The 13,073-nt window shown below is 42.0% G+C and overlaps 1 protein-coding gene across 2 annotated transcripts in view; it reads right to left on the minus strand.

The window, feature by feature from the left end:
• Positions 1 to 217: 217 nt before the first annotated feature.
• LOC110501794 (ras-related protein Ral-B) overlaps positions 218 to 13,073 on the minus strand; it is a 36,000-nt gene continuing 23,144 nt past the window's right edge. For both annotated transcript variants that reach the window (XM_021579628.3, XM_090216052.1), the window contains 4 exons: positions 3,220 to 3,437; positions 2,640 to 2,848; positions 2,225 to 2,402; positions 218 to 2,035 (listed from right to left, as the gene is read on the minus strand). In XM_021579628.3, coding sequence (XP_021435303.1) covers positions 1,910 to 2,035; positions 2,225 to 2,402; positions 2,640 to 2,848; positions 3,220 to 3,333 — 627 coding nt within the window. In that variant the 5' untranslated portion in view covers positions 3,334 to 3,437 and the 3' untranslated portion in view covers positions 218 to 1,909. The remainder of the gene's footprint in view (positions 2,036 to 2,224; positions 2,403 to 2,639; positions 2,849 to 3,219; positions 3,438 to 13,073) is intronic.

Raw genomic sequence — 13,073 nt, forward strand, 5'->3', positions numbered from 1 at the left:
TACTTACACTAGGAGGGTAACTGTAGGCTACTGCACATGCATGCAATCAGAAACACAGTTGACAGGTATATCAAGTACTGGAATACTAGTATGCATTTCCAAATATACATTCAAAAAAAGTACATCAAAAGGAAATATTGTCTACTCCCATTTGGTTGAATCAAATACATTTTACACACTATGGTGACAATTTTACTTTAAGAAGACCACGCCAATATTACAAAGAAAAAAGCATTTATTTGGCAACATTTTGAAGACATTTTTTTGTTCAGAAGACAGTGAAAAACCTATCAATAGTAGACTAGCTTTAAAACAACAGAAGAGGACACACATTTTTATAAAAGAGCAGAACAGTTAGGACAGTTGTTGGAAATATTACTTTACTGTTGTAGGGCAGAACAGAGTGACTGATCCAACAATAACAGCAAACAAACTGTGTCCCTCACCAGATTGGTGTTCATTAGGGCACAATGTTTTTCAGCAACAACAAAAAAGTCCCTTCCTGTTTCAGTCAATTTTCTTCCATTTGGTGCCAAATAACATGACCCAGGTTTCATTCACACGGACACAAAGGAACCAGAAGTATCAACTGTTGTCTGATGCACATACATTCACTCAGTTAATTAACAAACATTATTTATATAGTGATTAGTTGGTAGGCGATATCATGTTATCCTTGTGTTGATGGCACAAACTGCTTTAGCATTCTCTAGCATGGGAACTCTGAACAGTTATTTTTTTAAGGTATTGGCAACAATGTAGTGCACTTTCCACAAAAAAAGCATTTGAATAAAACCCAAAATAAGTGCAAATATTAATAACCCAAAACTGAAGATGACTGGCTGATAGTTATGGTGCCAACTCTTATGGTGCCAACTGACCCATATCGAAAGGACTAATGGATGTGGGGGCAGTTCCATTTTCAGTTCCTGTATTTACCAAGGAATGCCAGCAGGGGTCTCCAGAAACACTGCCTGTCCAGAACCACAGGACCTCTGGTTAGTAAACTGTTACAACTTCACACTTCAACATCCATCCTACTTAGACCAGGGCCAGGAGTTTTTCCTGACAATGTAAACTGACTGGCCCTAATAATATCACATGTGCTTTGAATCCTAAGACGATGAGCCTTCTTGATTGACAATTGCTTTATCCTATTGTAGAGGAAACAATGACACGTTCAGTCCTAGTCCCTCTTACTAACTGGTAAATATATATTTTTTAAATCATTAACAAACTAAGCTTAGTCTGATGTCCATACCACAAACAGACATCAGTAAAAAGCATTGAATAGAGTTTCGCTACATTTCTGTCCTTGACTGAACCTATCCCCATTCACAGATCCATTCCCATTCTAGATTAAAATCCCCATGCACGTTGTAGACTAAAATAAATGGCATGATCATATGTTGATCATAAAGGACAGATATATTGAGATAGACAGAACAAGATCCAAGCAGACTGAAGTTAGTGTTTGGGGCAGTTTGGTAATTGGCTTGTTGTTATCAGTGGTCACCTTCCATTAAAAAAAAATAAACATCCAGAATATCTATCAAAGCTTAAGTTTTAGATGCAAAAACAGTGGTTGAGAATGTGGTAAACACCTGGTTTAGAAAAAAAAAAACATTTCACTTCAACAAGTAAACTGAAATTCCAAATTCCAATTTTCTGTATTAAAAAGCAATGAGCAAAATTGCAATTGGAATATTAGTTAACTTCTGGAATTGACAGTTTAAATAGAACTGACCCCAAACCTGCTAAACAACACTAAAAATATGGCCAGATTCAATACTAACAGACACATATTTCAACTCAACGTGAGGATGGATGCTCTGTGATTCTGGTCAAGTTGGTTCCTCAGCGTAACGATAGATTGTGGTGTTTTGTGTTGTAAAGGTCCATGTTGCGTTCAGAGTAAACAGCATCGCTCTTTGAAACTCTTCTTGTTCTTATTCTTGTGCTTCCCCTTGCCGTTTTTGTCCTTGTTTTCCGACATCTTCTTTCCCCGCACCTCCCGCATCAGGTCAAAGAATACCTTGAGAATGAAAAGGAACCATGTTACCACACACATTTACCTGAACAGACAATTACTCAAGTGATAGTCCACCACTATTTCTGAATTACTTGAGCACCTTGAAAATTACATATAGAAGAGAATTGTCTGCAATATGTAATTATAAACACGCCCACCCACCCATACACACAAACACACACAACACAGTACCTTGTCGACGTTGGCTCGCGTCTTGGCTGATGTCTCCACGTACTGCACCCCCCACTCCTCTGCCTTGGCTCGGGCCTCGTCTACAGACACTTGTCTGCGGTCCTCCAAGTCAGACTTGTTCCCCACCACCAACAGAGGAATCTTATCCTCTTCCGCTTTCACACGCAGGATCTGCTCTCTAAAAAACACACATTATAAAGACTTATTAGGATTGTAGATCCACAAACAAGCATTTAAGGTACACAGGTCCTAGATGCATGCACCACACACACACACACACACCACACACACACACACACCACGGCTTGGGTCTTCTATCGTTACTGTCATCATTGTGACTCTCCAATCTGACTCAGCTCCATATGACTGTCATCACTGCCATACCATACATGATAACTAATGAAGGATCACCAACCTGAACTCTGCTGTGGCTGTGAAAGACTCGTGTTCTGTGATGGAGAAGACTAGCAGGAAGCCCTCTCCACTCCTGAAGTAGTTGTCTCTGATAGCAGCATAGTCCTCCTGTCCAGCCGTGTCCAGGATATCGATCTGGACCTCCTCTCCATCCAGCACTACCTTCTTCCTGTAGCTGTCTGCCTTGGTGGGCTCGTAGTCCTCTACGAACTAGGAGGAGGAAACCACAGAACCGTCAGAATGTCTCCAGCAGACAAGACTAAGTTAGGCAGATAGTATGTAACTGTCTGCCTTGGTGTCTCGTAGTCCTCCACAAACTGGACAGAGGACCAAGACGAACACCTCAACCACACAGTCATTATGTCACAGTACTTAACGGGAAACAGTTGAACTTTGGGTAATGTGAACTTTTATTTAATTCTTGTCAAGTTGGATAACAGGGTTCAACACAATGTAACAATGATGTATGACAGGCTAGCAAACATGGAATGCTCAGTTTGTGTGAGCATGAATCGTGTCAATACTGCTGTAGCTATGCAATGAGTTGAGCTAAATGTGTGTGTGTGTGTACATGTTCTCACCTCGTCGTACATGAACTGCAGTGTGAGTGCAGACTTGCCCACACCCCCACTGCCTACCATGATGACCTTGTGCAGGGCCAGAGAACTCTGGGTCTTATTCTTACTGGCAGCCATCGCTGGTCTCTGTCTCACACACACACACCGTCACACACACACACACACACACGCACACACACACACACACTGTCACTATTGCTCAAAACACTCACTGACACCACCTGTGGACACAGAGGACACAACAGGTAGACAGTGAGTAAAACACATACAAACAAGCAATACTGATGTTACACACAGTACTACACACAAGGCCCAGTCAACAGTCTACAAAGCTTGGGCGGTATATTGTATATACCGTATACTGTGGTATCTGGAAAAAGACACAGGATGTTTTCTCAATACCATCAAAACTATTTCTCTGTAGTTCTCCAATAAATGTCAATATTCATAGCTATTTTTTAAGTTAATACCCGCAGTCAACTTGTGCAATAAGTTAACAGAGAAAGTAGATTATGTTCTTCATTTCACCTATCACATTATTTTACATTATGAAGCGTACCGTAGTTCCGCAGAACAGTTGAGCCAGTCACGTGTTTGTAAATAGCACAACAAGAGAAAGCAGGAGCCGGTGAGTCCATAACCTTCTATATCTATCGGCATGTCTCTGTTGTGCAGTGCACATGAGGTGATGAAGGTACACTTTTATGCAATTTCCTACTAAATGTTTGCCATCAGATATATTATAATGGCTTTCTGCCAGATGTCAAATAGCTCTAGATGAGTTATTTGTACAGTTGCCATTTTTTCCCTGTGCTTCCTGCTAGTGTTTTATTCTCCGCCATTCTTCTCCCCTCTGCACATGCTGCTCTTCCTTCAGAAAAGCTGGCATCACAACTTTGTTCATTTGCGCAATTTCTCTCATTCACTTTCTTTTGTAAATGTCCACACTATCCGAAAATGACATTCGGTAGCTACTGGCTATGCTTGTATAACTTTATAAACTGTATTTGCCTGTCTTTGCAATTTAGTTTATTTTCGCTTTTGCTCGTTAGCATTTGTGATTTCGCTATTAGTTTGTTCTAATTGTGTTAGCATTCTGGTAATCTAGGCCCAATGGGCATTTCTTGCCTTTTTAGCAACCCCATTGTATGCTATGCTGGTAATACTGTAAATCCCGGGATGAAAGACAGTATGATGATATGAAAATCTTTATGATGATATGAAGCCATCATGCCTACTTCTGTTGGGTGTCATTTTTAAATAGGATAAATCCCTCTTAAGGACAGCCTAACTCATAGAAAACCTCAGAAAGAGACAGACACCTTCAGGGCAGGGCAATAGCTTTGCATATACAGAACACTGTGCAGTTACTGTCAGGTGACTTTTAGTGCCAAGAGACATTATGTCAAAGTAGTTCAGTGGGTGAAATTATAATATGCTCTGGCCAACTGATATCCCTTGACAAGGCTGTTTAATAACATATCGTCTGCCATTTATTTGAACCATCATGGCCTTTGAGCTTCAGTGAGAACAGTTTCAGCAGTGTCAAACTGGGAGTTATCAATAGAAAGAGTCATGGAAATAGTAATCTCCAAATGTTTCAACAACTACCCTCTTACAGAGTCATACCCTCATACAGCATCATAGCACCACCCCCCCCCCCCCCCCCAACAACACATTGTCTCAGCTCCCCTGCCCTCCTCCCCCAGCAAGGGCATCATGTGGGTAGGCAACAACAACAAAACGTTTTTTTTTTTTTTTAAATCCAATCACGATTTAAAATTCAATGGCTGTTTACCGTAATGGCTGACTGTAGGACCATGCGGAGCATTGCTGCCAGCCTGTGCCCCTTTTAGAGGGCTGAGACCGTTCCATTTGATTTACTGGTCAGTGGTTTAGGCAGTGTTCCAATTGCTTTGAATTTGATGTCAGCATTTGAACCTGGCCTAGTAAACCTTGTTGTAATCTGATAGCCAGGGGTTAATTTAATAGGGAAGTGGGGAGCCCTCCTTTTTGGTGACCATTCAAAACCAAAGGCTGTTTTGTTTGCTATTAGCTGTGAGCCTAATTGTTATTTTAATTGATTCACCCATTGACGTCGGTTTTGAAGTCAGCCTTGATAGCGAGTATTATGCATCTATTTCATGTTGCACTGTATGCACTGTTCCACAAGTAGGCTAAATTAGTCAATGTAGCCTATGTATAATGAGGTTGAGTAGTACATTGTACACACCATTCCACAGACCTTTAAACCTAATATACTGTAAACCTAATACTGCTGTGATACTGTCTGGGGGACATTTTTTGGTTGTGTTTTTGCTGTTCTCCAAATAGCATTTTAGAGCAAAACAAACACAGCACCCCCACCCCAAACTACTTCCTGCGGCTATGTACAGAGTCACTGTAATGAGGATAAATTAGATCTGGAAAATTAACTGCATCCTGAAACATACTGTAACAACTCCCTTCACACTGTTGTGAAGGCTTTGTCAAGGAAGGGACCAAGCCCTGTCCTTCCTGCTTCTGTGTAGCATAGCCTACTGACATGCATCTTTCTCTCTCCACTCTACCCCTCCCTCCCTCCAGGCATGGCCACAGCCAAGCTTAGCTGGTTACCATGACAACCTTCACCCCGCCCCAGTACAGGTAATGTCTTGTTGACACATGCACATAACATAAATGGTTGTAGCATCTGTCGACCGACTGTGGGGTGCAAGACTAATGAGGAACTTTGTTCCAGTACGCTGATTTTGGCACTGATCATTTCAAGGGGACATTTAGCCCATTGACTTGTCATAGACTTGCCCCAAACTGGCAGAAATGTTTCCGTTTAGAGGGGTGGCGACTTCACTAGTCTCATTAGTACATTTTCTAACACATCTTCCCAAAGAATTTAATCGAACATCTGACACAATTATGCAAAACATTTTGTTCTGGGTATACAGGTAAACCTTAACTGCTGTAAAATTGATGCCCGGTTTATATTGTGACGCATTTCATTAGGCCGTACATCATCACAAATTCTTGCCCCGCTCCTGAACGGACAAGTGGAGTGTTTGTAAAGCAAGATGGAGGTGAACCCATCTCCCGTCAGAGATCGCATTTATTTTGGGAGAATGCAAAATACGACCTTTTTATTCAAGACATTATATATAATAGATCGTTTCAGGTGATAATAAAACATGTTTTGCAAATTTTTCCTCAACTTTTTTCTCTAACTTTACAGCAAGTCAAGCTAGCTTGCACTGCAGAGCAGCTAGCTACCTAAAAGCTAGCCTAGGTTGAAGATACCAGTGTAGCTAACGACCTATATCTAATAATTATCATCAAAAACAAACATCACGGCCTCCTGAGTGGCGCAGAGGTCTAAGGCGTCCTTACAGTCCTGGGATCGATCCCAGGCTGTGTCACAGCCAGCCATGACCGGGAGACCCATGAGGCAGCGCACAATTGGCCCAGTGTCGTCCAGGTTAGGGGAAGGTTTGGCCGGCCTGGATGTCCTTGTCCCATCGAGCGACTCCTTGTGTAGGACCGGGCGCCTGCAAGCTAACTTCTGTCGCCAGTTGCACGGTGTTTCCTCCGACACATTGGTACGGCTGGCTTCCGGGTTAAGCGAGCAGTGTGTCAAGAAGCAGCGCAGCTTGGCAGGGACGTGATTCGGAGGACGCATGGTTCTCAACCTTAGCCTCTCCCGAGTCCGTACAGGAGTTGCAACGATGGGACAAGACTACCAATTGGATATTAGGGAGAAAAAAAAGTGAGGCAACAGTCATAACATAAGTGGCTTAGCAGCCAAGGTGTATTATTTAATGCTACTATTAATATAGTACTCACTTGTAGCAATGGGTAATTATTAACAAGTTGCTAGCTATCCCATTAAAACTTCTTAGGGCTGCAATCCCGTTAACGGGATCGGTATGACAACAGCCAGTGAAAGTGCAGGGCGCCAAATTCAAAACAACAGAAATCTCATAATTAAATTCCTCAAACATACAGTGCCTTGCGAAAGTATTCGGCCCCCTTGAACTTTGCGACCTTTTGCCACATTTCAGGCTTCAAACATAAAGATATAAAACTGTATTTTTTTGTGAAGAATCAACAACAAGTGGGACACAATCATGAAGTGGAACGACATTTATTGGATATTTCAAACTTTTTTAACAAATCAAAAACTGAAAAATTGGGCGTGCAAAATTATTCAGCCCCTTTACTTTCAGTGCAGCAAACTCTCTCCAGAAGTTCAGTGAGGATCTCTGAATGATCCAATGTTGACCTAAATTACTAATGATGATAAATACAATCCACCTGTGTGTAATCAAGTCTCTGTATAAATGCACCTGCACTGTGATAGTCTCAGAGGTCCGTTAAAAGCGCAGAGAGCATCATGAAGAACAAGGAACACACCAGGCAGGTCCGAGATACTGTTGTGAAGAAGTTTAAAGCCGGATTTGGATACAAAAAGATTTCCCAAGCTTTAAACATCCCAAAGAGCACTGTGCAAGCGATTAATATTTAAATGGAAGGAGTATCAGACCACTGCAAATCTACCAAGACCTGGCCGTCCGTCTAAACTTTCAGCTCATACAAGGAGAAGACTGATCAGAGATGCAGCCAAGAGGCCCATGATAACTCTGGATAAACTGCAGAGATCTACAGCTGAGATGGGAGACTCTGTCCATAGGACAACAATCAGTCGTATATTGCACAAATCTGGCCTTTATGGAAGAGTGGCAAGAAGAAAGCCATTTCTTAAAGATATCCATAAAAAATGTCATTTAAAGTTTGCCACAAGCCACCTGGGAGACACACCAAACATGTGGAAGAAGGTGCTCTGGTCAGATGAAACCAAAATTGAACTTTTTGGCAACAATGCAAAACGTTATGTTTGGCGTAAAAGCAACACAGCTGAACACACCATCCCCACTGTCAAACATGGTGGTGGCAGCATCATGGTTTGGGCCTGCTTTTCTTCAGCAGGGACAGGGAAGATGGTTAAAATTGATGGGAAGATGGATGGAGCCAAATACAGGACCATTCTGGAAGAAAACCTGATGGAGTCTGCAAAAGACCTGAGACTGGGACGGAGATTTGTCTTCCAACAAGACAATGATCCAAAACATAAAGCAAAATCTACAATGGAATGGTTCAAAAATAAACATATCCAGGTGTTAGAATGGCCAAGTCAAAGTCCAGACCTGAATCCAATCGAGAATCTGTGGAAAGAACTGAAAACTGCTGTTCACAAATGCTCTTCATCCAACCTCACTGAGCTCGAGCTGTTTTGCAAGGAGGAATGGGAAAAAAATTCAGTCTCTCGATGTGCAAAACTGATAGAGACATACCCCAAGCGACTTACAGCTGTAATCGCAGCAAAAGGTGGCGCTACAAAGTATTAACTTAAGGGGGCTGAATAATTTTGCACGCCCAATTTTTCAGTTTTTGATTTGTTAAAAAAGTTTGAAATATCCAATAAATGTCGTTCCACTTCATGATTGTGTCCCACTTGTCGTTGATTCTTCACAAAAAAATAAAGTTTTATATCTTTATGTTTGAAGCCTGAAATGTGGCAAAAGGTCGCAAAGTTCAAGGGGGCCGAATACTTTCGCAAGGCACTGTACATGTGTTTTATACAGCTTTAAAGGTAATCTTGTTGTTAATCAGTGTCTGAAAAAAAAGCTCAGTATACATTGGCGTGTTACGTTCACTAGTTCCAAAAACATCCGGTGATATTGCAGAGAGCCACATCACTTTACAGAAACACTCATTATAAATGTCGAGAAATACAATTGTTAGACATGGAAATATAGATATACCTCTCCTTAATGCAACCGCTCTGTCAGATTTCAAAAAAACTTTACGGAAAAAGCAAACCATGCAATAATCTGAGAAAAAAAATATCCGCCATGTTGGAGTCAACAGAAATCAGAAATAACATTATAAATATTCCCTTAACTTTGATGATCTTCATCAGAATGCACTCCCAAGAATCCTTGTTCGATAATGTCCATTATTTATGTCCAAGTAGCTACTTTTGTTAGCACGTTTAGTACACAAATCCAAACGCTTGTGCAGGTCCAGCAGAACGTCGGATGAAAACTTCAAAAAGTTATATTACAGGTCGAAGAAACTTGTCAAACTAAGTATGGAATCAATCTTTAGGAGGTTGTTATCATAAATCTTCAATAACGTTCCAACCGGAGAATTCCATTGTCTGTAGAAATGCCATGGAACGCAGGTCGCTATCATGTGAAATGCACATGACCAGGACCTGGCTCTCTGCCAGACCACTGACTCAAAGAGCTCTCATCCGGCCCCACAATACAGTAGAAGCCTCATTCAAGTTTCTAAAGACGGTCAACATCTAGTGGAAGCCTTAGGAAGTGCAACATAACCAATATCCCACTTTGTATTCAATAGGGGCTGGATTGAATCGACCAACCTCAGATTTCTCACTTCCTGTTTGGATTTCTTCTCCGGTTTTTGCCTGCCATATGAGTTCTGTTATACTCACAGACATCATTCAAACAGTTTTAGGAACTTCAGAGTGTTTTCTATCCAATGCTAATAATAATATGCATATATTAGCAACTGGGACTGAGGAGCAGGCCGTTTACTCTGGGCACCTTTCATCCAAGCTACTCAATAATGCCCCTGCAGCCATAAGAAGTTAAGCCTTCACCGAAAACCACATTTAAATCTTCTTCTGTGGTTTGGTAACTTCCTGTTCTTCGACAGACTCTGGCTGGACTGAAGACAACGTAAAGTTGTTTTTTGTTGTTGAAATATATGGAGTCTCTCGCAACGGATCCTTCAAATGCAAGGGGGCATTGCAATTCCACTCGATTGTGGACGTCCCCAATTGAAATGCATGACATCCGGCGCAACGTAATTGAGTGCTTATGGGTAATGTGGAGGCTTGACATGACACTTTGATACTTCAGCTTGGTTTCTGAGTAAAGGCTCACACACATCGCACCGAATGTGGATCTAGCGCTCTTCTGCCGATTGTTCAGCGCTCTGTGTTTAGGGACCACCCGCTGCAGACTTGTTGGCTGACTGCCAAACATGATTCCACATGTAAAATCGGTGTCCACTCGGTACGCAAATTACGTTCAGAGGTGCTAAGTACTCTTGGCCAGCAAATGCTATTGGTGTGTCTGAGCCCTAAAGACAGACATTTCCATTCAAAAACTGAGCACACTACCAGCACATGACAGACAGACAGAAGAAAAGAACAACAGGATTCAATTAGTCATACAGTCAGCACACAGAGATAAGAAACAACTGTCCCTGTTAAGGCAGAGCATTAAGCCAGTCTTAAGTCTATTTCCGAAGCCTCTGCATGTCACCCAACTCACTTTGTCATATCTTTACCCCTCCCCATCCCCCCTCTCTTCTCTGTCCTGCCTCAGGGGATTTCAGTCACATCTTTCCCAGGTTCATGTGAATGTCTCCAACAAACATGTCAGCGCAACATAAACAAAGACAAACACTATTTCACTAAACTGTGCATTTTACTGTTTGACTAGCTGCAAGTCAAATGAATGGGATCCGGGATAGAGAATTTTAAATCCAAATGGAGAAAATGACACAAAACAAATGTTTCATTACTATTGCGTATATTGATTAACATGCATCTGTTTTAATGCACACTTGGCCACAGTTAAGTTATAATTTATCTACAGCAGAAAACTAATAACTCCATTAGGTTAGTTGATTATTGCCAAAGTGATACATGAGAAACACTGACACACACAGGCTCCATAATAAATTGATTAGAGCAGATGTATTGCTGTGGGGCATCACAGTCAGCTACGGGCTACGGTCAGATGGGCCTAGCCTATACTGCTGGGACATGTAGGCCTAATGTCAAGGTAAAACTCCACTGACTCGGGGGCTAGGGCAGAAGTAGAGTTATTTTCAAATCAAATTTTATTTGACTGGTTGTGGTGTGTACGTACAGAACTGTTGGGACGAAGTCATCAATGCACTTATTGATGATGCCAGTGACTGATGTGGTGTACTCCTCAATGCCATCGGAAGAATCCCGGAACATATTCCAGTCTGTGCAAGCAAAACAGTCCTGTATCTTATCATCTGTGTCATCTGACCGTGTCACTGGTGTTTCCTTCTTGAGTTTAAAAAAAACTTGTAAGCAGGAATCAGGAGGATAGAAATATGGTCAGATTTGCTAAATGGAGAGCTTTGTACGCGTCTCTGTGCGTGGAGTAAAGGTGGTCTAGAGTTTTTTTCCCCTCTGGTTGTACATTTAACATGCTGGTAGAAATGAGGTAAAACGGATGAGTTTCCCTGCATTCAAGTCCCCGGCCACTATGAACGCCATCTCTGGATGAGCGTTTTCCTGTTTGCTTATAGCCGTATACAGCTCAGTGCGGTCTTAGTGCCAGCATCGGTTTGTGGTGGTAAATAGACAGCTACGAAGAATATAGATAACTTGCTTGGTAAATAGTGTGGTCTACAGCTTATCATGAGATACTCTACCTCAGGCGAGCAAAACCTTAAGACTTCCTGACTATTAGATTTCATGCACCAGCTGTTTACAAATATACACAGACCACCACCCCTTGCCATACCGGAGGCGGCTGTTCCATCTTGCCGATGCAGCGTAAAACTTGATGTTGTCGTTCAGCCACGACTCTGTGAAACATAAGATATTACAGTTTTCAATGTCCTGTTGGTAGGATATTTGTGATTGTAGTGTGTCTATTTTGTTATCCAATGATTGTACGTTGGCTAATAGTACTGATGGTAGAGGCAGATTACCCAACTCGCCATCAGATCCTTACAAGGCACCCCGAAGTGCGTCCCCGATATCTCAATCTCATCTGAATCACGGGGATTTGGGCCTTTTCGGGTGTCTGAAGTAAATCCTTCACGTCCAACTTGTTAAAGAAAAAATATTCTTCCAGTATGAGGTGAGTAATCGCTGTCCTGATATCTAGAAGCTCTTTTCGTTCATAAGAGATAGTGGCAGAAACATGTACAAAATAAGTTACAAATAACGCCAAAAAACACACAATAGCACAGTTGGTTAGGAGACCGTAAAGCTGCAACCATCTCCTACTGTGCCATTATTACATTTACGGGATGTAACTTATTTTACCCCTGTGTAACTTCCTGTCTTTGTTTCTAGTAACCATGGCAACATGGAGGCCGACTGACAGAGGCAGCCCTGAACTGACAGGAAGGACACACCGGCTGGCAGCAGTCATCAGGCCCTTCTGGCTGACTGCAGAACTCAGCACTTTTAAACAGGAGGTACATGTGTTACTAACTTCCATCCAACACACAATGAGACAGGGCAAGAGAAGCGGACCTGCTACACTACAACTCAACCTAGTTTATCACTCATTCACTTTCAGTTAGGTCTCAGTTTAAAATGTTGTACCAATACAATGCTACTGCCTAATCTACATTACAATACCTTAACAGTATCATTACAGATAATGTCATTGTAGGCTCATTGAAGAACAAACCCTGAATCGCTTGTGAATGAGTCAGAGTCATGGGATCCCTTCTTCGTGTCCTTTAACTTCACGGCCAGGCAGTGACAGTCTCAGCTAAGTTTAAATGGAGGGTGGCCCCTCGTGCCAGGCCTCAGCAGAAATCACTTCTACTTGACCTATATATACAGCTTAGTACAGTACAGGGCTGTAAGGATGTACTAGGCCTATCTGACTGGTCCATCTGTGTCTGGCAGCTAGAGGCTGTGGAAATATAAATGACCGGAGCGTACAGCCAGGCTAGAGGAATTCATTTGGATTCCCTAGACCAGGTATTCCCAAACTGGGGTACGTGCAATGCCATCAGGGATACGCCAAATAAAAATGTGATTC

Source organism: Oncorhynchus mykiss, chromosome 22 (assembly GCF_057628025.1).
Source record: "Oncorhynchus mykiss isolate SJ-2025 chromosome 22, ASM5762802v1, whole genome shotgun sequence".
NCBI classification, from domain to species: Eukaryota; Metazoa; Chordata; class Actinopteri; order Salmoniformes; family Salmonidae; genus Oncorhynchus; species Oncorhynchus mykiss.